Raw genomic sequence first — 26984 nt, 5'->3', positions numbered from 1 at the left:
GTCAACGTAGTTCTTCCAAAAACTTCTGAGTTACTTTAGGATCTTCTAAGCGTAAACTTTTTACTGTTCTGCTTTTGCAAATATTTCAATATTGGTCTAAGACAGTCATTAATATTTATCAGGAGACACTATGTCTCTCTAACAACTTAGAAAGGTTAGTTAGTCAACATCAACTTTTAACTACATCTCTCTGTCAAATCTTTAGTCATACTTACCTAAAACCGAAAAACTGAGACAGTTTTCTCATCACTTAAATGCATTTTAAGGATACATATTTTATTAAATCCTCCAATAAGTTATGTATGTAAAGTTGTCGATTGTCTCTCGTATGCTCACAAATACAACAGATTCAACCAAAATTATTGAGTTTGGATCAATATACATCTTTGTATCCCTTCAAAGTCTGGAAATTAAATCCAGTCAGTGTACTGGATTTATCTATATTTGGTAGATACCGAAACTCTCTCTCCTATGCATAAACATTTTGATGTAGTATTTAAAAGATCCAAGGCACTAATTTAAACAATAAAGCTGAGTTCAACAGTCTAATTCTTACTGTTTTAACACACAGAAGGGAAAAAATCATCATCTATCGATAAATATACTGATCTTACTTGCAAACTTCTAGTAATACATAGTAAGTTGAAACAAATACCTGTTTTGGTTTGATTTTCTATAGTGATTTTAAATCAAGACTATAGCCAAAAAAAAAAAAATCTAAGAAGCAGTTAATGAGGCATATTAGCAAAAGCAGTTAAAGAGAACTAAGTAGTTGTAAAAGGAAGGGCTTCTCACCTGCACTAAAAAGCAAACCAAAAAAAGGAACAAAGAAGCTAAGAATAAGCAGTCAGTTTTTACAGTGCTGGGAGATAGCTAGTGGAGCTCCACAAAAATCTGCACTTAATACATTCATAATAACCCAAACAAAGGGCAATTTAAAAAGTGACAAAGAATGCTGATACAATGTTTTTGAGCTAATAAAGGAGAGAGCTGAATGTGAAGAACAGAAAAGGATTTTGCTGGATCTTACAATACTCAGTAACTGGATTGTTATTTAAAAGATTAATTTCAATTCATATTGAAATAAGCAAATATACAGAAGAAAAAACAATCTAAAACTTTATTTACACAGCAAATGGCTGGCTGTAAACTGACCGGTACCACTCAGAAATTAGATCTTGAAATTAAAATGGATGATTCCATGAAAGCACTGGCTTGACACACTGCACCAGTCAGGAAATCAAATGGAGTGATTCCCTTGGATTTGTTAAAAATGAAGCAGAAGAAGAAAGGAAACCTCATTATGCACTTTTCTAAACTATGCATCTGGACTACCTGTACAATTCTGGTCACTCAACTCAAAAACAATACAGTAACACTGGAAACGTTCAAAGAAAGATGACAAGCTTGATAAAAGGTATGAGTAAGTTTTGTGAAAGGAGTAACTACAAACAAAGACTCCTCTGAAAAAAAGATGATAGAGTAGGAGTACGACAGAAGCTTAGATTATCATGAGTGGAAAGGGGCAGATTATTCCTACTCTTTGCCAAAACAAGGACTTAGTCAAAAAAAATTAAACTAAAAAGTAACAGGTTCATACATTATGAAGTTAACCTTTAGAATTCCTTGACCAGATATTCTACTGACAATAGATGCTTGTACATACTGAAACTGGACAAACTCATGAAAGAAATCTAATCCTTTTACAAACAAATACTACTTCCAAGTCATAACATTTCCAAGCTGAAAAATATGAGATGACACTGTTCTTATACTCCTCCCTAGTTTTCCCTGTTGACCAATGCCAGAGAGAAGATGGTTGGTGAAGCCAGTCTTTGGTCTGACCATAGTACAGATAAACTTCTGTGCTTCAAGTTCCTAGTATAACATATACCAGAAAGAGAAGATCCTGAATACAGTAACACTTAAAAGAGAATTTTGAAGTGTCTGAATACAAGATCAGTAACAGGACATACTGGAAACTGCATTGAATTTGTTTATCTAGGCAAATATGTAGATACATATTTACAAACATAAAAGATTCTGATGAAATCTGTTTTTATTAGAAAAGCAGTTTTTCAGCCTTTTTACTTAGATATGCTGATGTCTTATTTCTAAGCACTAAAAAGCCAAAAAGTAAGTTACTTATTGTTTTGAGCTACGGAAGGTAGAGTCTCAGAAAAACTGTAAAACATATCAAAAAGGTAGATTTTGTGCATGTATTTTTTCCTGTTACAGAGCTGAAGATGATCTAGATATGTACAATGTTTACATAGCTTATCCAGGAATAATCCCACTTTAGTAATGATGCAGAATATGTAATTAGCGTATTATTAACAGAAGCATATTTAAACAGAAGGGAGGGGTTTTAATTATCATGGGATTATTTCACAAGAAAGATTAAGCTGTTTTAGTACTAAGGAGGACAAGTCTGACAAAGAAAACTAAAAGTGCACATTTAAAAACTTATTGCAATACCTATTTAAAAAAAAATATTAAAAGGAATTGGATTACACAGGAAAAAAAGAGATGACAATTAATAACCTTGAAAAGGAATGAAGAAAATCTAGAGAATCTGTCATAGCGAGGAAGCATGGGATTAGAACAATCTACTGAAGCTTTACTGTAATGCATTTATATTTGAAATATCTTACTGTTATGAGGACTCTCTATGAGTTTGGTTTTCACAATAAACTATAAGAAACAACAGTTTCTTTCTTCAAGTTTGCTTAAGCAGAAAAAAAGTAAAAAAAAAAAACAACAATAACCAACCACTGCTATGTTATTTAGATTAGTTATACATTTGAAAGCAAACAAGTCAAACATGGACTAAAATAAAGTACAGACACCAAATCATTATAAAACAATGAAATTCTGATTTTATCACTTTAAACTGCTGTAGGAAATATAAAAAAATGTATAAGTGTACAATTAATATTTGCAATCTCACAAGTGATTGCATTGGACCATTTTATGGAAAAGTTAAGGTTGATATGAGAACATTCTAACAAAGGATAACAACTTCAGCAGGAAATTTGCTCGCCAGTAACAACTGATTAAAGATGAAATTGGTAAAATCAATTAAAATATTTAAATATGAAAATATGAATATTAAAGATATGCAGTAATATTTTACCACACCGACTGAAGGTTCCATGAAATGAAATACAACACCTACACTTGTTTTAGTAAGTTAACATTTTAAAAGTTGTAAGGATGAATGAGAACTTCCTTTAAAAACTAAAACAAACATTTACAAAACAAGTGAAATAATGCATTTGAAAACTTCTCTGGATGGCAATCCAAATCACTGACTGCAGTACTGTACTCGGTGGCTTCATCAACAGATTTCAGTGTTTTTCCTAGAGAACTGAATGTGGAAACACTTTTGGGAAGATAAGTAAATGAATTCCCAAGGAGAATTAATGGTAGAAATGGGGCACTGTATAAGTTAAACAGGGAGGAGAGGTAACTATATTGAAAGTGCTGACAAGTCTTTCATGGGGCCTGGGTATGTTGTGCTAAAGAACAATAAAAACAGCAATAGGCAAGGGCTTAGACCCTGAAAATTCCCCTTTTTAGAAAGCAGACCTTAAAAATGAGGACACACCAAAGCAATGAGATGAGTGAGATATAAGTTAGGACTGCATTTCTGAAGCGAGAAAGTTTGTTAAGACTTACGTGACTTGTAAACTTTCTGCTGTTAGATTATTCCACATGATCTCATTAGCCTGAAGGTTTTCATTTTCTTCTAATAAAGATGTATCAAACTCTATTTCTTGTTCAACAACTTCTGATGACCTAATCCAGTAAATAAATGTTGTATTTGTAAAATTAACATGCATCTTTCAGTGGAGCATAAAGCAAACCATTACACTTTGAATTATTTTAGTAATGGAATATAGATAAAATCACATATGGAATAAATGGAAAGCAGCAACTGCATCTTCTTTTTCCTTTGAATGAAGAACAGAGTCCTAAAACCATACCAGAGTATAAAACTGAATACAGTTCTTTGAATTAAGTTCACAAGATAACCAAGGTTCTCGGGAAATCTACATGCATAGGTCCACTAATCCTGCTATAAACCTGCACTTAACCACTACCAATATGCAAATTAACAAAAAAGGATAACATAAGAGGTCTTAAAACTATTTCCACATGCACCAATGTACAGTAACAGTTCAATAAATGGCAAATACAATTGTTTTTGTTTGGTTGATTTTTTTTTTTTTAAATATAAAACTTTCTTGCATTAACACAAGAGTCACAGAATGGCTTGGGGTGGAAGGGACCTTAAAGATCACCTAGTTCCAACCGCTGTGCTGTGGGCAGGGACACCTCCCACTAGATCAGGTTGCCCAGGACCTCATCCAACCTGGTCTTGAACACCTCCAGGGACAAGACATCCACAGGTTCTCTGGGCAACCTGTGCCAGTGCCTCACTACCCTCTGAGTGAAGAAGTTCCTCCTAACCTCTAACCTAAATCTCCCCTCTTTTAGTTTAAAACCATTACCCATTGTCCTATCTTTTTTTTTTTGCTTGAGCAAAAAGTTGCTCTCCATGCTTTTATAAGCCCCCTTTAAGTATTGAAAAGCTAAAATGAGGTCTCTCCAGAACCTTAGCTTCTCCAGGCTGAGCAGCCCGAGCTCTCTCAGCCTTTCCTTCATAGCTGCTCCTGCCCTCTCTGGAGGGCCATCTTCATAGCCCTCCTCTGGACCCACTCTAACAGCCCCACATCCTTCTTGTGCTGGGGGCCCCATGCCTTGACGCAGCACTCCAGGTGGGGACTCACAAGGGCAGAGCAGAGGGAGACAATCACTTCCCTCCACCTGCTGGCCACCCCACTGGTGATGCAGCCCAGGACGCAGTTGGCCTTCTGGGCTGCAAGCACACTCAAACTCTCACGTCAAACTTTTTCATCCACCAGAACCCCAAGTCTCTCTCTGCAGGGCTACTCTCAATGAGTTCTTCTTCCAGTCTGTCCTCATGTCTGGGATTGCCTGACTCAGGTGCAGCACCTTGCACTTGGACTTGTTGGACCTCATTAGGTTCACATGGGCCCACTTCTCCAGCCTGTCCAGGTCCCTCTGGATGGCATCCCTTCCTCCTGTTGTATCAACTGCACCACTCAGCTTGGCGTCATCTGCAAACTTGCTGAGGGTGCACTTGATCGCACTGTCCGTGTCACTGACAGAGATATTAATCAGCACCGGTCCCAGGACAGACCTCGGAGGGACACCACTCATCACTGGCCTCCACCTGGATGCAGAGCCATTGACCACCACTCTCTGAGTGTGGCCTTCACACCGATTCCTTATCCACTGGATGGTCCGCCCATCAAATCCTTATCTTTCCAATTTGGAGACGTGGATGTCATGTGGGACGTGTCAAAGGCCTTATCTGTGTACTCAGATTGTTTCAGGCACTGCTCAATCTGCAATACTGCAGTGTGCACAGAGATGCCTAGCATTCATTCACCCACAATATAGACAGTAAGAGAAATAAAGCAAACAAACAGCACAGCACAGCACAGGATGCAAACTGCATCCAAACACTCAGTAAATTAGCCCATACTGAATCTAGATCATCACGTATTACCGAAGTTATGGTTCAGAGAATCACAGTAACATTAATATGAATTTTGTTATTCTAGAACCAGCCAAATAGATGGATGGTTAAAGAAACAAGGTTAAAAGCCTTACTTTCAGCCAACCTTCTTCTACACATGCAGGTAGAACTACTTCTCAAACTAGGATTAAAGCTTTATAAGTAACAATGTAAAACGAAACAAATAGAAATAAATTAAACTCTGATTGCTTAAACAGCGTTGCAGTTTAATGCAAGATTTTCTTAAGAAACATTAACATGCATAGCAAGAAGGAAATACATACCTATGAGTATCTACGAAGTCATTATACTCAGAATTGGGGTCTATCTGTTCAACCGAGGTCTGGATCTCTTTATGGACATTCACAATCTCTTCCGTAACAAGACTGGTGATCTGGCTATACTCATCCAAGATTCCTTTTCTAGAGAGGAAAAAAAATTCTAGTGTATAACATGGCACTGAAGGCATAGATGGCATTGAAGATGCTTCAAACTTTCAATTTGCTGTTTCTACAAATTCTTGTTGCAACTGGCTAAAAAGGGAAAAAATAAGACAATATATTACTCAAAGAAATAATAGATCAATTGTGGCCTCTTCTTTACAGATCGGCTATTGGTGGAGAAGTCTAATAACATGCTCCTTGTACTGATTTCAGTGCATCTACATACAGGGTACCTAAACTAAAGCTGTAGAGATTACAAGGAAAATGAACACATACAGCTCCTTGATGATACCCTTTTTCACAACAACATGGTTGTCATAATCTACACTGAAGTGTCTCATATTCCCCTGACCGACAAACTAAATATATTCTGGCATAAGCGAAAAGACAGTGTGAAAACTGTTTTTTTTTTCACCATTTTATCCATCCTTTAACATATATTCATTTTATGAATTGGCATACATCACAAGTTGGCATATATTTACAAGAAGAGCCAAAATCAAGGAAGAGGTTCACACAAGAAAGTACGTGTCATCCAGCCTTGTCATTACCTGGTCCCTGAAGTGGGGAAAAGCAAGTGATTAAGGAGTAGTAAAGGACTAGGTCATATTTTACCACAGATTTTAATAGCATCCAGTAACACTTCCTCAGAATACTTTCCTGTTCTCCGCTTTCCATAAATGAACCCTCAAAATCATTTACAATTTCTTTTTATTTTTTTTTATTGACAGATTTTCTGGCTTGCCAGGTGCTGAAGTATAGCAAGCTTTTTCGAATACTGATCAATTTTGACCATACCAGAGAAAAATGCAGAGAAAAAAGTATTAATATTTTATCCTGGATATGATCTCTAGACTTGTTTACTCAGTAAGAAAGCATTATTTGCTTGGATTTTTCCAGTACTTTTTCTGAGGAGAGAACAGACAAGAGAAGAATTTTGCCTTGCCTGTGAACAACATGTCTGAAAACACTCCAGAAAACAATTCAAAGACTGCAACAAAAGAGATAAGCCAATGTCAATTACAGCAATGCTATATCTAAGAGAAAGGGAACGTTAATCTACACTTCAAGATTGCCAAGCAAACTGATCTGCCAAATCAGAACTATTAAGGGAGTTTGTTTCATACTGTGGCAATATCAAGCTTGACACCTGACATCACCACCTCTTTTTACAGAATTAAGCCCAGAGTTAACAGAAAGCACTAATTTTCCAATCAACTCAGATCTCACTAAAAATGATCAGCTATTGACAAAATTTGTTTCCAGTCTTTACCTCAGTGATAACAAGGACAAATGGGTTCAATAGGTTTCTGCATGATAAAACTCTTCAGTGAATTACTATGACTTACATTTCTGAAAAATCAACTTAATTGCAACAGAAAAATTTACCTGTATTCTCTTGTTGTGATTCTACGTAAAGATTAAAAGGACTGAGGAGACTACTACAGAGGTCTATTTCATTTAACCTGCACCAGCATCAAAGGCAGTAATATGATACTATATGGGGCCGTTAATGCTGTCTGCATCACCTAGGCATATAGAGTATGAAATCCTCAACTCTCCCTCACTTCCTGTGTGCCGAAGTCAAGATGAACATAGGCTCCAGAAAAGGTAAGAAAATGAGTGCATCACATCTAAATGAACAATACCTACAAGAAAAAGTAACTACCCTGCCTTTTAAACTAAGTGATATACAGAATGCCCAAGAAAAAGACCTAACCAACTCACAAGCTTCAGGAAGGTCAGAGAGGCAGCACGGTGCTTACAGACCAGAAAAGAGGGCTTAAAGTCCTAATTTTCTGTTCTCCGAGATCATCAGTTTGCATATCTTCTGTAATTACGTAGAAAATGACTTTTCAGGGAAAAGGTAATTGTATTTTTAAGGTTGGATTCCTTTCACTGAGATTAGGTCTACATGATCCTGTTATTTGTCCATACCTATGACTAACCATACATCTGCCTGGACCTCCTCCAAAATGACTGTCAAGATGGTTGGCGAGTTTAAAGCAAATTTGTTAGTGAGAGAGTTTCATAAAAATAAGACTACGGAGGGGCAACAAACTTCTATACTATCCCAGCGGAAGGAGAGGATAAAGGATGAGCTCAGTTGTAAACACTGCAGTCTATCTGAAAATTTAAAAGTTTTACAAGAAGACGGTGTCTTGCCAAAATGCTTAAGCATCCCCTCAAAACTACTGTCTGTATTTGAATACTTATCTATTCACAGTTATTGTTAATTGAAAGATGCAAGTAGCTTTTCTCATTATCCCTGATATAAAAATAATCAAAGTTTATTATTTTCTAATAAGTCTATAAATTAGGATACTGCACACAAAATTTTGCATGTTTAAATATACGTAGGAAGAGATCTTACAGGGCTTTAATCATTTCTTCTTGCATTTTCTGTAGTGAATCAAGTAACAGAGGAAGCGTAGTATCATAATATTGGTGCTGATGTAACTGTGCTCCTTTCAGTGCCAACACATATTGATTATGCAACATATGAAGCTTCATAGTGGCTTTATCACACCGATCTTTGGCTTTCTCAGTCTCCTTTCCTAACGGAAAACAAAAACAGAAGATGAAAAGTTGATTTAAAAGTATACAAACTTGTGGATAACATAATTCTAAAAGATTCATGGTAAGTTTGCAGCTTTTCTTCTCCTAAAGAAATACATTACCAAGGTATTACTGTGAAGAAAGTAAAATTTGACAATTTTCAAGTGAAGAAAGTAAATTTTGACCATTTTCAGGTTGTTAGTAAGACCAAATGCCTTGGTTTTCTTCTTCTGGACAAAGGAAGAAAAAACTGCATTTACTTTGAGTAGAAATCCAAGAATTCTTTATCTAAATGTGTATGAAAACTACTACCTACACAGGTATAGAAATAATACCATTATTAAGAATAAAACTCATTCATATGATTATCAAAAATGCTTTTTTTTTTGCCTGAAAGGAAATGTTTATTTTTTAAAGCAGAAAATAAAAGATGTCCTACTAGGTTAGACCCTTGATTCACCTAGAAGTTGTCATTTATTTTGAGCAAAAAATCTAGTGCCACATATCCCAAGAAAGCACTGATGCAATCTACATATCAGTAGCTGAACTCCAGCACTATTACTCCTGTCCAAAACTCTCTGCCCTAATACTACAACTTAACATTTCCTCATCACTGTTGGTATGCATAAGGAATATCGGAAGGTCACCATTACCATCTCATCTCCACGCTATTGGAACCTAGAAATCCTCAAGTCCATGCTTACAAGACCAGTTGGGTGCTGAACTAGAGAGTCACAATGTTCTTCAAGAGGTCACCTATTCTACTCTTTGCCACAGTGATTACACAACTATGTGATATATGTTTCTGTGATCTTCCTACAACCTGCAATGACAGATAACTTTGCCACTTCCCAGTACAATTCAGGTCAGTGTGCTAGCTGTGGTATGATAGCACTCCCCCACACTGATATGATAAGACACTCCCCCACCATCTCGTCCTTCACTCTCCAACCTAAATTTTTATTGGTTCAATAAACTCTTTATACTCTTGCTTACTTCATCTGTGTGCCATGGACATGAAATACAGATTCTACAGTTCTCTGGAATCCATCTTTTATACAGTAGAAGACTAGATATTCTCCTCTTCTGCCCAGTCTTGTAATCTTCACACTGAACAATGTATAGGTCTTCCCTTATAAATTCTGTTTTCTCTTTTCAGTTAAATGGCTCACAGCCTCACACAAATGAAATTTCAGTCAAGGTTCAACTTTGAAAGCCACAGGGTAAGTCATACATCCAGATGCTTCTAGATCGTTTCAAATGAAAGAAAAAGTGCCTTTTTTGGATGCCATACAAACATGGCATCACTAATTAGTGATGACCTAATTAATCTGATCTAGTTAATCTGATCTTGGAAGACAAAAAAAAAAAAAAGAACCCACTACATTTTTCCAACCATCTCTCCAGTTTCTCAAATTATTTTAAACTCTACATCTGTCGTCCAATGCACTTTAAATCCCTTTAAGGTATAGTGACACCAGTAAATTTAATAAGTAAAGTTTGGTTCAAAGTGATGAAACACAGGAAGACCACCCACACCTAATCCCAACATATATCCTTTCGTGTCCCACAGGATACATTATTCTGACAGGACCCTGTTAATAACCATTCTCCAAGCAGTTTTATGCAGGCAGTTTTGCACCTCTATTAGAATATTTCCAACTTGATCATACATTGCCCTTGTCATAAAAGGATAATATATTATTTTGACATGTTTCCTTACTGAGACGTATAAGGTCTTACTCATATCCTCGTTATCTCCTCAATATTTATGAAGTGTCTGATATTTATGAAGTGTCTGATGACTTTTTTCAGGCACTGAAAGCATCTTAAATGAATCTGTATCTGCAATTATCAAATGCAGATTCACAGTAACCTGCACAGATAAACACACACTAACTAAAAATCTCAATCATACCGATACATTTCTTACAGTCTTAAAATAAATTAAGTAATAAAAAAAAATTATTTTAACATGTCAACCACCTATCATAAAGTAGTAGATAAAACGAAAAAGTGGCAGATTGAGACTTGAAAGCAGACCTTGAAAAGCTGAAATTTTGTCAAACAAGGGACACACAAAGGTTTGTGAACTCTGATAAATTAAAACACAGAAACACATTATCACATGTCAAAAAGATTTGCAGGAAAAACTTGTAAAATAGCAATAAAACTGATAATAAATCCTTTCAAATACACTGGAGTCAGCAAGCTCTTCAGAAAATGTAAAGAATAGTTGCTATATAAAAGGAGCTGGTAGAAAAAAATTTTTTTTTTTTTGCATTCATTTTCACTGTGAATGACCCTCAGAGATTTCCATGCTGAAATGTCTCTGTATGAAAGAGTCAAAGAATCTCTCTTCAGAGACGTCAGAAGAAGAGGTTAGAGAACAAACGAACTAAGAAAAAATTAGCAGGACAGGAAGGTATTTAGCTTTACAACTCAAAAGAAACTTGAGGAAGTTTTTTCGGAAACATTATGATCGGCTTTTAAAGGAGGAAGTAGGCACACAACAGAGTGCCTCAGGAATATTAGTTGGGGCCTGATATATGAGGTAATAAAGACGCTGATAAAGATGTTGACTGAAGCGAACAACCAAAAACTCATTTTTCATGGGGAGACCATTTTATTTATTTGTATATTATTTTCCCAAAACATAAGAATATTGTAGTATTTATTTCTAAATTAAACATATATCACTTGGAGGGCAGTTTAGAAAAACAAAAACAAAAAAAACAACAGCATGCTCAGAATAGCATCCCAGAAAATAGAGTGACTGAACATGTCTGACACCAGTGCACCAAGACTACAGGAAAATGGTATAGCTCAGTATCCCATTTTCCCATCTGCCTTGAGGACTTTGCTGTACAAAGTTTGTTATTCCTTAGCAGAACACTTCAACAAATTTGAGAATAAATCAAAACATCATATACACCTAGCTTTCAAATACAGTTGGTTACAGTTGGTTGTCTAGAGACAAGACATATCTACGTGGTCTTTGTGGAGAATAAGAGAATGTGTAAAGATAATGGAAAAGCGACTGAAGAGAGTCTGGAGAGGAAGCCATCGAGTAGTAGCTACAGTCCAGGGACTGGATGAAAGGGGAGAAGACAAGGCAGCTGGAAATCAGAGCTGGAAAAAACAAGCTTTCCTTGCCTTAGACTAATCCTTTAGCAGAGGCACTGGACTGAGCACTCCTTGGGAGAGGGGAAAACAGCAGTGGGAGAGGAAGAAATGCTGGATTGTTTTTTGTTTTTATTATACGTTTGGCCACTCTTACTCAGGCTATTTGGCCAGCATGTTCTGGCTTACATAATCCAAAATTATCTCAAAAATATTATACTCTGATATTTGAACTTCAAGTAATTTTTACTAGAAGTTGAAATACTTGACTCTCTAGAATGGCATAGCAAGAATGCCGGCCTTTTCTTTGCAAATGTCAAACTTTCATAATTGAATTTTGCAAGCTTCATAATACGGTTTATAGCTTAACATATTGTACACACAGTCTGTTTTTATAAACATTAAACAGATTTGTCAACAACTGGTGGCAGCAGAATTATAATTAGATCTATTTATGAAATTCATTATACAGATAAAGAAAATTGGATGTTTTCTTCTGTGTTAATTGACACGTAGAACAACTGTGTTCTCAGCCTCACTGCATTTTGCTGTGTTAAAAAACAAATTACAGTGTGGAAATAATACTGTAGCTCTGTAGCTACATTTCTTTTATTAATCACAAGTCCAAAGGCTGCATTTAAAAGTTTAGTGTGTATGATACATTGATTTAGTCTAAAATTAGTGGAGGTGTTCTCCTAAAGAGCAATGTATAGCAAAGGACTATTCTCCACAGAGATGGGAGAAAGGGATAGTTTAGACATTAATGAGGTTTCTGAAAGAAATACAATATTGATAGTCTCTATTAGGTAGTGGTTATTTATGGTGTAAATTTTTGGTTTAGTTTAACAGCTGAAAGCTGTTTGTTGTAGTTAATTGTTCAGAAACCTTTACTGATGGAGCACTGTATGGTTTGACATACACTGATTTTTCTTAAGATGGTAGGGGATGCAGCTTGAAGACATGCACGGGCAAGCTTCGGGTTTTAAGCTTTTCAAATCTGGATTACAGATCTTTCCTTCAAACAGCAAAACTGTGACACTACAGAATACAGAGTAAAGCATCCACTAATTTGCAGAGAACAAGGATCAACATCCTGATGGGTATCTGTAGTGCAATATTTAAGATTCAAGAACTAGTACAAGTTTAGCTGTTCAGATTTCAAGTTCAACTTTATGATAGTGCAAGTTAAAGTAATGACCAACTCTTTAAAGTTTCTGAAAAACAGAAAATTCCAGTTAAGCTCCTTCAGTTTAAACCCTTCAGCTAAATCTTATGTAACAGCTTATGTAACAAAAGCAAAGGTCCAAAAGATCCAATAAACATAGAATCATTTAAGTTGATAAAGACCTCTAAGATCGTCAAGGCCAACCATTAAAACAGAAGATTTTATTTAAAAATTACCCTTTTGAAGGAGAAAAGCATACAGTGAAATTCTCAGGTTTGACTAACACGAAACACAAAGCACTCCCCTCAAAATCAAAAGTCCTAAAAGAAATGTTTTGGGTACGTTAAACGCAGAAAGTGGTCATGAAGAACTCCAAGACTGAATGCTCTAAGAAACAATTTCTTTATTTCTACATTGTAGACCAGCTGGTAGAAAAAAGAAGTGCAACACTGTACTTTAATGGATACACACTACCATAACCCCTGAAGTTCTGTTTCACTGAAGTCCTTCAGCTCAAACAAAGCCCTCTACCAAAGAATCCCGCATTACAGAAAGATTGTACTTTTTTCCTCTCAGCGTTGCTCTGCAACAGTGGTAAGAAAAGCTCTCTAGAAGACCTCCTCACAGTATCAGTTTTTAAGCTGTTTGTTCTTAAGTTTGCTTTGTTTTTATTTGATTTGTTTGTTTGGGACCTCTGTGGATAGGAAAGGAAAAAAATGTTTCAAAGAAGAAAAAATTGGCAAAACACAGATAGCCAAAAGCTTGTCAGCACTTGAGATGTTCTCTCAGATTTTTGCATCTTTTAAGTGTTTTCTCTTACAAAACAATAAATATCATAATTGCTTTTTGAAACAGCATAATTGAAATACTAAATATAGCATGTGAATGCAGCATAAATCTGATGGAGCCATTTAGAATGTCTACCATTAGAGAGAAATGTCTGCAGTAACTTCTTGTCCAATTTTCACATAAATCCCACACTAGGAGTACGAGGTTAGGGTATTTCAAGAAAGACTGCCTCTGGCCTCTCACTCCTACGAGCATTAGTTATAAGACAGTATTTAGTAATTGGAGAAAGAAAACACTATAGCACAAGACCAAAACAGGTGCTTCAGGAGTAGAGGATACTTTACTAGCCAGATAACTTGTGGTTCACTACTTGTTCTTCAAAGAATAGCAAAGCATCTAAAGAAACTGGTGGCAGCAGGGAACTGCATATACTCATTTGTGTGCTGGCGATATGACTTAATGCTGCACTGGCTAACGCTTGTAACATGGCACAGGAAGGATTTTACACCCAGTGGATAATGTAAGTTAAAAATAAATACTTAAAATTTAATTCTCATTGATATGCTGAAAAAATGATTGCACACACAAACATGGAAAGCACTTCTGACAAAAGTAACAAACAGTGATCAGAAAAAATATGTAATGGATTTCAAAAACCTGCACGTTTCTTTGCAGGGAAGAATACAAGGTGAATATTACTACTTCCTGAACTGACAAGGAAAATAACAGAAGATACTGAATCGGAACTGAAAACAGAAAGAACTTGTAGATCTGAACAGGTACATATATATAAAAATCAGGATTAAAATCAAGTTACTAAAGAACTACAGCTAGCAAAGACAAAAAGCAGGCAGGCAAAGCCCCACAAGTACATGAGAAGCAAGAGCTGAAGGACACCAAAAAATCCATGTCATTATGGAGTTAAAATAACTAGTGATGCCAGAGAGAACTGAAGGATTTTATGCCACTTTGCTTCTAAGAGAGGCTGAAGCAAGAAAAAAAGTGGGTGTCTGGCTACATTAGAAGCATTCATACTAAATGAAAAGACAAAGTCCACGCTCGAGCAGATGCTCCCAAACTATACAGGTGCTTATCTATGTGGTACACATAGTGAACTGCAACCAAGAAATACATGCCAACAGTAGTAAGCAAGCATCCATATGAAGGAGCCTTACCTGAACCCTAAAGCAAGAGGAACATTTTGGTTATTGATAACAAGTGACAACAGAATCACAGAATGGCCGAGGTTGGAAGGGATCTCTGAAGATCACCTAGTCCAACCCTCCGGCCGAGCAGGATCACCTAGAGCACATTGCTCAGGATGGCACCAAGGCAGGTTTTGAATATCTCCAGAGAAGGAGACTCCACAACCTCTCTGGGAAACCTGTCCCAGTGCTCTGTCACCCTCACAGTACAGAAGTGCCCCCTCATATTCAGCCAGAACCTCCTGTGCTTCAGTTTGTGCCTGTTGCCTCTCATCCTGTTGCTGGGCACAACTGAAGAGACTGGTTCCATCCTCTCGACACCCTCCCCTCAGATATTTATACATATTAATGAGGCCTTCTCTCAGTCTTCTCTTTTCCAGGCTAAACAGGCCCAGTTCACTCAGCCTGTCCTCGTACGACAGGTGCTACAGTCCTCTAATTGTATTAGTAGCCCTCCTCTGGACTCACTCCAGTAGCTCTGTGTTCCTCGTGCAATGGGGAGCCCAGAACTGGGCACAATACTCCAGGTGTAGCCTCAGCAGGGGCAGGATCACCTCCCTCAACATGGCGGCCTGGGCCTGGTGGGGGGAGACCTAGGGGGACCAGGCAGGGACATGCAGTGCTGTCTGAGTCCTTGGGGCCTGGGCAGAGATTTCACTTTTCCTTCTGCAAGCTTTCCAAGAGCTTCATTGGACAATGTGAATTACTGTCTTTCCAAAGGTTACAGTCACAGAGGAAAGTAGGGAGCAGTAATACATGAATGTTGATCTTGTAACGCTCTTAAAGAATGCAAAGATGCCACAGTTGTTTCAGACCTAGCTCAGGATGGTCTCTTCTCTCATCTCATTTCCTCTTCAGAACTACACATTTACAGGAACTGTTCCCTAACAGTGTAAAGAAACAGGTTTTCTGAAACTTGCATAATTTGCTTTATGATTGGTGGCTGAATCCTACCTTTGCTTGACCTTGCAGTCTTCTTCACTCTTCTCAAGCTACACATGCAGCATTTTTCCTGTTAGATTTACATTTTTACATCTTGCAATTTATATTTGTACTGTTTGAAATAAATCTTGGAATTCTATCCAATTATCTATTACACACTACAGAGCAAGACAGACAGAAACTCTGGTCTCAAACTCCTCGGCCTAGCCTCCAGTGTGACCAACTTGTGCAGAGCAGGAGGACAATGGACACGAGTGTGCGTCCTCTGCCCTCCCTTCTCCTGATGTAACTCAGACCATGATGTACGAGCACAGAACAAGTTATCCTCCTTGAGCACTTAAGAAGGTTCCTTTGGACATCCCATCCTTGTTTTGGCTTATTCTGTGGCTTATAAAATAAAAATAAATGCCTTTATTTTAAATTAATGTCTGACTGTCCGGCCTTCATGGTTTACTCTCCAAGAAAAGCTAGGAAGCTTAGCTTAAGATTTTCTGCAATTTCCTCCATTAAAACTTCACTTGGGTACCACAGCATTTGATTTCAGACAAGTTTAAAAAGGAGAAGAAATGGCAAGTATTAGGGCTTTTATTCTATTTAGTTACTTTTTCTAGAATCAAGTATCTATCCTCCTTTGAGAAAGGAGGCAAATATTGAGAACATTTTAGTCGGGAAAAAAAATATTTGGTTTATTTTTAAATCTTTTTTCTTTTTTAAGTCTCAGCAATAAAGCATAAAGCTCCACCAATGCTATAGTGATCTATTAGACATTTAACAGTGTTTATGACAGTAGTTTTTCAAATAATTTCCCAGAACTGAATTTATCTTTCCATTTACATCTTTCATCGTTTCTGATAACAAAGATAATTCTTCATATTCTTCTGTCTCTACATTTGTTTATCAATATAACAAACCTCCCACATAATCACTTCCTTATTTATTTCAACTCTGAAGAGACACATTTTCACTGAGCATTATTTCATTGTGCCTAGAAAAGAATGTTCCCTTATATTATTTGCTTGCATTATTCTACTGAAGACGTTTTTTGTACTTGTTAGTGAGATGATTACGTCTTTCACATAGATAATCTTCTAGGAACATTTTTTTTAAAGCAAGATTGCAGCTTAGCTCCAGCAGGCAGCTCAGCACCACCCAGCTGATCACTCACTCTCCCCAGGTGGGATGGGGGAAGAGAATTGGAAAGGTAAAAGTGCAAGAACTCATGGGTGGAAATAAAGGCAGCTCATGGTAAAGCACAAGCCACATGTGCAAGCAAAACAACCCAAGGAAGCCATTCGCTGCTTCCCATCAGTAGGCAGCTTATACCAATCTACACGACTTTTTATGCAAACTGCTACAACTAAGCTAGGATTGTTTTGTTTGTTTACTTGTTTCCAAGAAAAAAGATGCAAGCACAGTGCTCTTATTTAACATGAGTTCCGCAAGACCAAAATCACAAAGACAGAAAAGAGACAGGAGTCTAAGGTCTATTTCTTCCCTTTGTATCTTGCAAGAGGCTTACGTGAACGTGTTTCTTCAACAATGAAAATCACCCACTTCCTCCTCCACTCATCTTATTCCTGAGACAAGGATAACAAGTTTTTCCCAAACCTTATCTACCAAATTAATGAGTGCAAATAACAAATATTTTTCTGATGGGAACAAAAAAAAAATATTTGTATATACTTACAGATTTCAAGTTTACAGAACACTGAAGACCTAAACTTCTGAGCTAAGAGTTAGTTCAATAAAAGATATTTGCTTAATGCATATCAGAAGTTAAGATAAACAAAGTACAAAATAACAAAACAAAACAAAAAAGCAACCTTATGAACTGCTTTAAGATAGTTGAGCTAATAAGCACCATTAAAAAACTCTCGCTAAGCTGTAAGTGCTTGTCTGTTAAGCCTGAGGAGGGCAGGTCCTGATGCTGCATGTCCACTTTGAGAGGAAACAGTATGTCCAAGCTGGTCCCAAACTCCACCAGAGGTCACGAAGATCTCTTGGCACTGCAATTCCCAGAGTTTCCTTCTCTATATGCTTTATTTCACACCCAAGAAACAACCATAGCCCTTTCAAGCATTAGTGTAGTGTCTAATACTCTGTTGCAAGTATTACAACTCATAATTTGAAATCCCTCCAACCTGCTGACATCTGTGAATAAGACAGGCCAGTTCAGACAGCAGTATTTGTTTCATCTTAAAACACCTAAATTCCAGTCAAAAATAAGTAAATAAATAAATATTAAGAGTTTCTCTGACCTCAGCAAAACCTAAAGGCAACACTTTCCACTAGGAAATGTAGCAGTATAATTTTACAGGCATCTCAGAATGAATGCACCAGCCACCTAATAAAAGCATTTTCTGGCCACTCAGCTATCACAAACAGTAGCAGGACAATACTTCGGTTTAATGAAAGCTTTTTCAACAGCTTTTATCAGTATTTTAACTTTTAACAGTATTTATCATAGATACAGCTTATGCTGTCATGAAACTTCAATATGTATGAAGTCACATCAATCCTGAAGTATTAAATCACAGGAGTTGCAGGGTTCAGAAAGCATTTTTCCAGCAGATGCAATGTTTTACAATGTGCTAGGTGTACTGTTAATATTTCTAGTCTCCTCTAAATCACAACATTGTCAAGGATCACAAGCCAATCTAGGGAAATTTCACATACGTACTTTCATTTTATACTGCTGTAACAGTATCAAATGAAATAACTAAATTATGTATTAAGAATCATTATATTTTTCCTTTATTTCAGATCCATTCTATCACATAAGAATATTACAACATAGTTCCTGTATTCAGTCAGTAATTAACTAGCAACAAAAACACAATAAACATCTGTACAAGATGTATCTACATGAAAATTACAAATTTTGCTGCCTAAAGATATTATATTCAAATCCAGTATGAACCTCCCAAAGCCAAATTGGCTCTATTCCAACTTGCAAAAATTAACTGATATAAAAGCCTTATTTCACATTTTAACACCTAATACCAAAATCAGCTATACAAATAGATGCTAAATTCTAAGAATTAATGCTTCCCATATATATATATATATGTGTTTTAAAATGTAAGGAAGAGATCACATTTATTAATATTTTTGATTTCACGTTATCATTTTCTTGCTTAAGTTTTTTTTTTTTTAATCTAACAGTAAATACTCTTTAATCAAAAAAAAAAAGAAGAAATCAAGAATTAAAAAATTGGAAATCCCCACAAACACACACTGAAATAAATTTAATACAGAAGCACCATTCTGCAGAAATAAAAAGAATTGTGGGAAGAACATCCTTACTTGGAAATAATTAGTGACCGGATCAACTAAGAGTCAAATTGTAACAAGAGACGTCAACAACTGTTCCACAGTTTCCAGATTGTGTTCTTTACCTTTCATTTATGAAACTTTTTAGAACTTTGTGACCTCTTCTTTGGCAAAACCACGTCTTTATCATTTGGCATAAATTTTGTTTTGATGTGTCTTCCTGCTGCAGCTAAGCCCACATGCCGTGTTGCCATACAACAGTACCTTGCTACTCAGCGTCACTGATGGCAGTACAGCACTGTAGGCACATCATTACACCCGATCTGTGACTGTCACTTGGGACCACGGCTGGAAGAAGTTTACACATCTTTCTTCTCTATATCACACATTCAAAACATTTCAGAGGGCTGTCCGTTTCATTATGGAAAGATAATCTAGTAGTTTTTCCTTTTGTATTTTGCTCCAAATGATCCACTCAGTTCTGCAAAAGAAGTTTTTACAAAAGGCCTCCACCCCACGCCTTCTAAAACCAGAAGACGCTATCAGAACGAACAAGTATTTCCCCAGTTGCTTAAGTACACATCTTTAGAGAGGCACTGGACTAGTTCAGCTCGCTGACTTTACCCCTACCAGCTTATTTTCTCTCACCACACATAAAATTACAGAATAAAGGACTGTAAAAGGCAAAATCTGCTTATCAACCAAGTGAGTAGCACCAAACAGATTGCCTGACACACGGGGACTCCACACCCAAACATGACCAGCCAGGCTACATTTGTGATTGCCATGGTCATCACAGAATCACAGAACAAAGGGATTGGAAGGGACCTCGAAAGATCATCGGGTCCAACCCCCCTGCCAAAGCAAGCTCCTTAGAGCAGGCTGCCCAGGTAGGCGTCCAAATGTGCCTTGAATATCTATCTCCAGAGAAGGAGACTCCACAACCTCCCTGGGCAGCCTGTTCCAGTGCTACATCACCTCAGTTCTTTGCATGCTGGTGCAGAACTTCCTGTGCTCCATCTTGTGGCCATTGCCCCTTGTCCTATCCCCACAAACCACTGAGAAGAGGTTGGCCAAATCCCTCTGTCTCCCACACCTCAGGTATTTATAAACATTGATAAGATCCCCTCTCAGTCTTCTTTTCTCCAGGCTGAACAGACCCAGGCCTCGCAGCCTTTCTTCATTGGGAGGATGCTCCAGGCCCCGTATCATCTTTGTGGCCCTCTGCTGGACTCTTTCCAGGAGATCCCTGTCTTTTTTGTACCGGGGAGCCCAGAACTGGACACAGTACTCCAGGTGAGGCCTGACCAGGGCAGAGTAGAGGGGGAGGATCACCTCCCTTGACCTGCTGGCCACACTCCTTTTAATGCACGCCAGGATCCCATTGGCCCTCTGGGCCATGAGGGCACACTGCTGGCTCATGGTCAACCTGTCGTCCACCAGGACCCCCAGGCCCTTCTCCTCACAGCTCCTCTCCAGCAGGTCGTCTCCCAGCCTGTACAGATACATGCAGTTGTTCCTTCCCAGGTGCAGGACTCTACACTTGCTCTTATTAAACCTCATTTGGTTTCTTCCTGCCCAGCTCTCCAGCCTGTCCAGGTCTCGCTGAATGGCAGCACAGCCTTCTGGTGTGCCAGCCACTCCTCCCAGCTTTGTGTCATCGGCGTACTTGCTGAGGCTGGACACTATTCCCTCATCAAGGTCGTCGATGAAGATGTTGAACAAGACCGGACCCAGCACCGACCCCTGGGGTACACCGCTAGTCACAGGTCTCCAGCCGGACTCTGTGCCGCCGATCACCACCCTCTGAGCTCGGCCAGTCAGCCAGTTCTCAACCCACCTTACCATCCGCTCCTCTATCCCACGCTTTCTCAGCTTTGCTATCAGGATGTCGTGTGAGACAGTATCGAAAGCCTTGCTAAAGTCAAGGTAGATGACATCCACTGCTCTCCCCCAATCTACCCAGCTGGTGATGCCATCACAGAAGGCAACGAGGTTGGTCGAGCACGACTTCCCCTTGGTGAATCCATGCTGACTAGTCCTCATAACATTCTTCTCTTCCAATTGCTTGGAGATGGCCTCCAGAACAAGCTGTTCCAACACCTTTCCAGGGACAGAGGTGAGACTGACTGGCCTGTAGTTTCCTGGATCCTCCTTCTTGCCCTTCTTGAAGACCGGAGTGACATTGGCTATCCTCCAGTCTTCAGGCACCTCTCCTGTTCTCCAGGACCTTTCAAAGATGATAGAGAGTGGTTCGGCGATCACCTCTGCCAACTCCCTTAGCACATGTGGATGCATCCTATCGGGACCCATGTATTTGTGTGCATTGAGCCCACTCAGGCACTCCCCAACTACCCTTAGGTCAACCATGGGGGAGCCCTCCATTTCCCAGCCTCTTTCTCCCCCCACCAGGGTCGAGGAGTCCCGGGGGGGAGTCCCTGAAGCAAAGACTAAAGCGAAGAAAGCATTCAGTATCTCCGCCTTCTCGGCATCTCCCGTTACCAGGACACCCCCCTCGTTCAGCAAGGGACCCACATTATCTCTAGTCTTCCTTTTACTGTTTACATACTTAAAAAAAAAAAAAAACCCTTCTTATTATCTTTTATCTCTTTTGCAAGCCTCACCTCTAGGTGGGCTTTAGCCTTCCTCGTCGCGCCCCTGAAGGCCCTGACAACACTTCTATACTCTTCCCAAGAGGACAAGCCCTTTTTCCACATTTCACAGACCTTCCTCTTCCTTTTGATCTTATCGATGAGCTCCTTGCTCATCCACACAGGTTTCCTGCCCCCTTCCCCGATTTCCTACTCTTAGGGATGCAGCGATCACCGGTCCACAAAGGAGCAGCACATCATGGTTAAAAGGGATAAGGCCTGGAACACACAGGATGAATTGATCGTTTCTGATTGACAAAACATGCAGACACTGGTGGCCAGGACAGGGCAATGCAGTCCAGTCTAAGCACCAAGCAGCAGCCAGGACTTCACGGAGTGCCCTCTGCAACTCAGCTGTGTCACCGCTTCCCCAGCAGGGACCAAGCAGAAGCACTGCTACAGACAGGTTTCCCAGAAAAACTCCTGAGCCACCATCTCTGCCACCTTTGCATTTCTCTAGATCAGCAGAGCAAAAACCCTTCCATAATGAAGCTCCTGTACATTTCAGAAAAAGCAGTTTCATCTTCCTCACTACAGAATAGCTTCCCTACCCAAACTCTCTACCAGCTGCCCTCCCATTGCCCTAACACAAACAGGACCAGTAATTAACTGGTATCATTATTCAGTGCTTAACCCTTATTCTTATTACTCTTACCACAGGTTCTCTTAGCTGTTTTCAGGTGGAAGAGAACACTGCTATAACTATGCATTAAGGCATCAACATGTTGGTTCTATGTGACTGTCCTGTTAGCTGCTGGAAACTAGGACACACAGTAGCTAAAGTTTACTACATTGTAGCTGCAGAAAAATTATTATAAAAACAACCGCTACTGATTAAGATCACTTTCAATAGTCTCTAGCTCTGCCAGTTAAATCCTCTGTTGTAGGTGTTTAGCTCAAAAATTAATTTCACTTTTAATAGCTCAAACAGAAAACATGTAAACATCTGTTTTCCCAAACCAGAGACACACTTGTACCTCTTTCAGTAGCAGCTGTATTAAATTTACTCTCTCAGTAGAAGACAACTTCTCTGTTACAAAAAGTCACCAAATTTCAAAATTGTTATACCTGCAAAATAGAGAAGTTTCTACATCATCCCATTGTGTAACTTGCTTTGGTTTTTGTGTTGACCACTTCCATGCACAGGTGCTAAACAAACTTAAAAATAATCTAGCATGCACAAGCCCAGGAGCAAAGACAAAGTCCTATTTCTTGTGGAGTAGCTGTCCCCTCCTGCTCCAGCCAGGAGGGGCCAGACCGTAATAGTGATTCAGCTTGCCAGAGGAATGGAGTCTGCAAAGAGTCACATTTTACAGAAATGGAACTGGACCGGCTCTTTTAACATCTTTCTTCTAAGAGCTGATGCACAAAGATTTTCATTGTTTTCTTTAACAAAATATTTTTCAGCTTATTTCTAATACCTAAGTAGGCCCTCCCACTCTTCTGGCATGCAATATTACTTCCCTTGTTTTCAGTAATTCTTGAAAGCCTGAAAAACCAAACCAGTTTTTATGTTAACAAGAAGCATATCTCCTAACAGCACATACTTTGAATAAGCGCTAGGTACTCAACTAAGGCCTGGAGCAATGAAGCATTATACTTTTAAGACTTCCCTAACTTGTTCATCTTGCAAGCCAGTTTGACAACTTGAGGGTGCAGAAACCCATGAAAATACCATTAACAACACTGTCACAGCTCAGTTGACCTGCAGCTGATATACAACCACAGTAGCTCCTCTACGCTGCCACAATCACACAGGTGTGTGTAAACAAGAACATGGCCTGTGGTGCAGCAGGGGCAAAACACTTCTGCAATTCTTGGAAGAAAAACCTGCACCATTTCTCTGAAGGTCAGTGTTTGTTAAAGTAGATCTACAGTAAGACAGTACTGAAAGTTAAATTAACTATGAACTGTACTAATGAAAGACAAATACTAAAGAGAAGCAGAAAAGAGAAAGCTAAGGAAAACCACTGGAGTAATAAGTGTCTTAAAAATAGCTTTTGTTTGTTGTCTATCTAAAGAAAGATTAATTCAAGTTAATCATAACCACATCAAAACATTACAGTTGCTGAACAGCCAAGGCACTCTTTTTGATTTTAATGGGAAAGTTTCATGCATCAGGAATGCAGAATCATCAGAGCTATAACAGGAAGATGGGATAAGAAGAACATACTATGATCCTAACACCCTATTATATTTTCCATGTTACATACTATATACTGCTAAGTTACATAGTTACTTGGAGATAAATCTCCACATTAAAGTAACATGGAGAAGGCAACTGGGGAACTACAAAAGAACAATGAGTATTTACATCCTCAAATGAATACATGCATAAATAAAAAAGATACGCTGAAGCTAAAAAGTGCTAAGTACAACTTCTCTTATCCCATGCTGTTTTGTCTTTATATTCACTTATCAACCATCACTCCAAATTTTAGACAAATTTAGAAAGAAACAACCTTTCAGCACTGATAGGGCAAGTAAACGTAATTTTAGACAGTCATACAAAGTGGTAAAGATGGACCTTGGAATTATATTTATGCACCGCCATGCAATTAATTTTCTTTTAAAAAAAAAACGTAGAAAAGCAGGTAAGACCAATTATTAACATGTTCCAATACATTATATAACAAAGTCTCTCATTGATCTAATCATAAGCATAATTCAATGGCAGTCGAAATTTGCGCAGTTTGGACACATCATTCCCCCAAAAAACTTTAAAGCATCTCAGTGTGCAGATGAATTATTTTCCCCTTTTCCTTTCAGATCCATTCTACTAAGTGTCAAGAATTGATATTGATGCCACTGCAGCAACCACAGTAGGTTAAAGGATGCAAGCAGGCTGCAGCTGCAATGTACATGAGAAGGAGTTGCAAGCTGTTTATCACTATTAACAGTTGGTATGAGCAATTTTACATTCCAAATGCATCCACTAAAGGAATGACAGAAGACCTTGAAGACAGAGCTACCATTTTTTTTTAGGACTATCACTATTTTCATAATTTTTAGAGTACCTCCAAGTACACCTGATGACAATTAGCTTTTCTTACTTACTGAATGAGCTTTCACATTATAATTAAGTTGCTCAAAATAATAGCATTATCTTGCAATAAATAATAGGAAGTAATAAATAGTAGTAATAAATAGGTTAAATTAACCCAAGTCAGACACATACCTTTAGCCACAGCTTCTTTATACTTTTCTTTGGCAGAATTTACTTCTTTTATTAGTTGTCTATAGCTAGATTTTAGTTTCTCTAGTTCTGTCTTTGTGACCTTCAAGAAAACAGAAATATAAAGAGCAATAAGAATACTTATCCTCAACATAAAAAATGTTAATTCTCTTTCACTAACGATATGACTGGTTTTACTTCCCAAAATAAGTATGTTAACACTTTTCATTGTCTTCAGATAATCTTAACAGGCTATTCCACAGTGTAACAAAATTAAAAAAAAAAAATCAATAAATGTATGGAATGAAACAAGATGCCTGAAACAGTCCCCCACGTGGATCAGAGCAGTACAGTGTAATAACTAAAAGGAAATCCAGCTTATTATAAACACTATTCTATTTCAATCAAAAGGGAGAAAAACACAAAAAAGATGCTCATTAAACATACTGGATGAAAAAGTTCTCTGCAAAACAAGGAATTCTTTTAGTGTCTCAACTACCAAGACAAAAGAACTTCTGGATATAGCATTTTATGCAAACAGTTTAGAAATAGCAACTGTGCATGAATAAATCTACCTGTCATAAGACTTAAATTCATGAAAAGAAAAAGTGCTGTCTAACAAAGCACCTGAGGGAGTTTCTTTCCATTAGAAGCAGTTCCACTGATCACAACATTTGTTCAGAAAACTACAATGAAGTTGACTCTTCTAACCCCAATTTTCATTCACTGTGTGAAAATTAGTGCACTATACAGAAATACTCACAGATCATCAGTTTGATAACAAAAGCTCATAACAAACCAGCCACTATAATACCAAAAAAATGGCATAAATGGTAAAGAAACTTAAAAACTGTGACAAAGCAATATACACTCACCATGGAAGAGGAACTTAATCTAATGGAAGCACCCTCACTGTGTTGACAAGGAAATCTGTTGTGCAGGAAGACTGCTCTCCATGCAACTAGCATGAAGAAAACTGGTGTTCACAATTCTCCCTTTCTTCATTACATCAGGCCCAGACACTCGTATTCTCACCACTACTACCCTCACCCACAAGAACAAAATCTGGAGACTTAATGGAATTCCTTTAAGAGCAAACAAGATGCTATATATGGTTTCTATTTCTGGACTATCTGTGTAAAGGTTTAATTTAAAGGCAGGAAAATTTGGGACTAATGTACAAAAAATTTCATCTCATATTTATACATATTTATGCTGTAAATCATTCACAACTGCTGTTATTTTAAATTAATAGAAATGGTATATGAAAAAGAAACTTTATGGCAAACGTATTATAAAATTCTGTTAAGCAATGGATAAGAAGACAAGATTAGCAAGTAGTGAACACAATTAACATACACAAGGTAATGAATGTGCTTCTCTTACAAATAAAGTAAAATTAAATTAGGCTACTAATACTAAGAAACCTTTGTAATAACTGTGAAATGAATTTTGCTGATTCTTAAACTGTTCTTCCACCAGAGAAAAACAAAGTGCCTCCATCTTCAATTAACTATCGAGCTAAAGTGGTGAAGGATTATCCTTATCTCAATGTATATATATCAAGGAATTGCCCAACTAAGTAGCACAGTATTCTACGTTTTTTTCCCCTCAAAATTCACAAAGAAAGGAAAAACATCCAGGATCTTAATGGGAACTGAAATAAACCCGAAGATACAGATTTTATTGTATTGTGTAAAAAGCATGTGTCCCATTGCCCTCAAGAATTTTATCAAAAAAGATTCCTCATTGTGCAGGTCTCTAGAACGTATGATACGTAAGTATTTCACCTGAAGGAAAACTTTTTTTTGCCAAATATCCTAAAGATTATGAACTGCAAAGACACCAATCTTTACAAGTTTTGGATAATGCCCTGGGAAATAATAAGTATTTTGTCACCACATATAACGAAAACAGACATAACACCACAGAACACAAAAAGTGTTTTGGATTTCTGGGAACCATTCTGTAAGTGTTCCAGTGACACAGAACCTTTGAATAAACAATGTCAGCTAACAATGAAAGAACACATCAAATCTAACCAAAAT

The 26984-nt window shown here is 37.8% G+C and overlaps 1 protein-coding gene across 6 annotated transcripts in view; it reads right to left on the bottom strand.

Moving 5' to 3' along the window:
- The window catches only part of FER (FER tyrosine kinase), a 201261-nt gene that overhangs the window by 150836 nt on the left and 23441 nt on the right, over positions 1–26984 (bottom strand). For all 6 annotated transcript variants that reach the window (XM_035562586.2, XM_050716502.1, XM_050716503.1 and 3 more), the window contains 4 exons: positions 24940–25039; positions 8429–8612; positions 5896–6033; positions 3682–3801 (listed from right to left, as the gene is read on the bottom strand). In XM_035562586.2, coding sequence (XP_035418479.1) covers positions 3682–3801; positions 5896–6033; positions 8429–8612; positions 24940–25039 — 542 coding nt within the window. The remainder of the gene's footprint in view (positions 1–3681; positions 3802–5895; positions 6034–8428; positions 8613–24939; positions 25040–26984) is intronic.

This window comes from Cygnus atratus, chromosome Z, assembly GCF_013377495.2.
Source record: "Cygnus atratus isolate AKBS03 ecotype Queensland, Australia chromosome Z, CAtr_DNAZoo_HiC_assembly, whole genome shotgun sequence".
Lineage (NCBI taxonomy): Eukaryota > Metazoa > Chordata > Aves > Anseriformes > Anatidae > Cygnus > Cygnus atratus.
The sequence above is the reverse complement of the archived record's forward strand: the minus strand, read 5'-3'. Positions and strand labels throughout refer to the sequence as shown.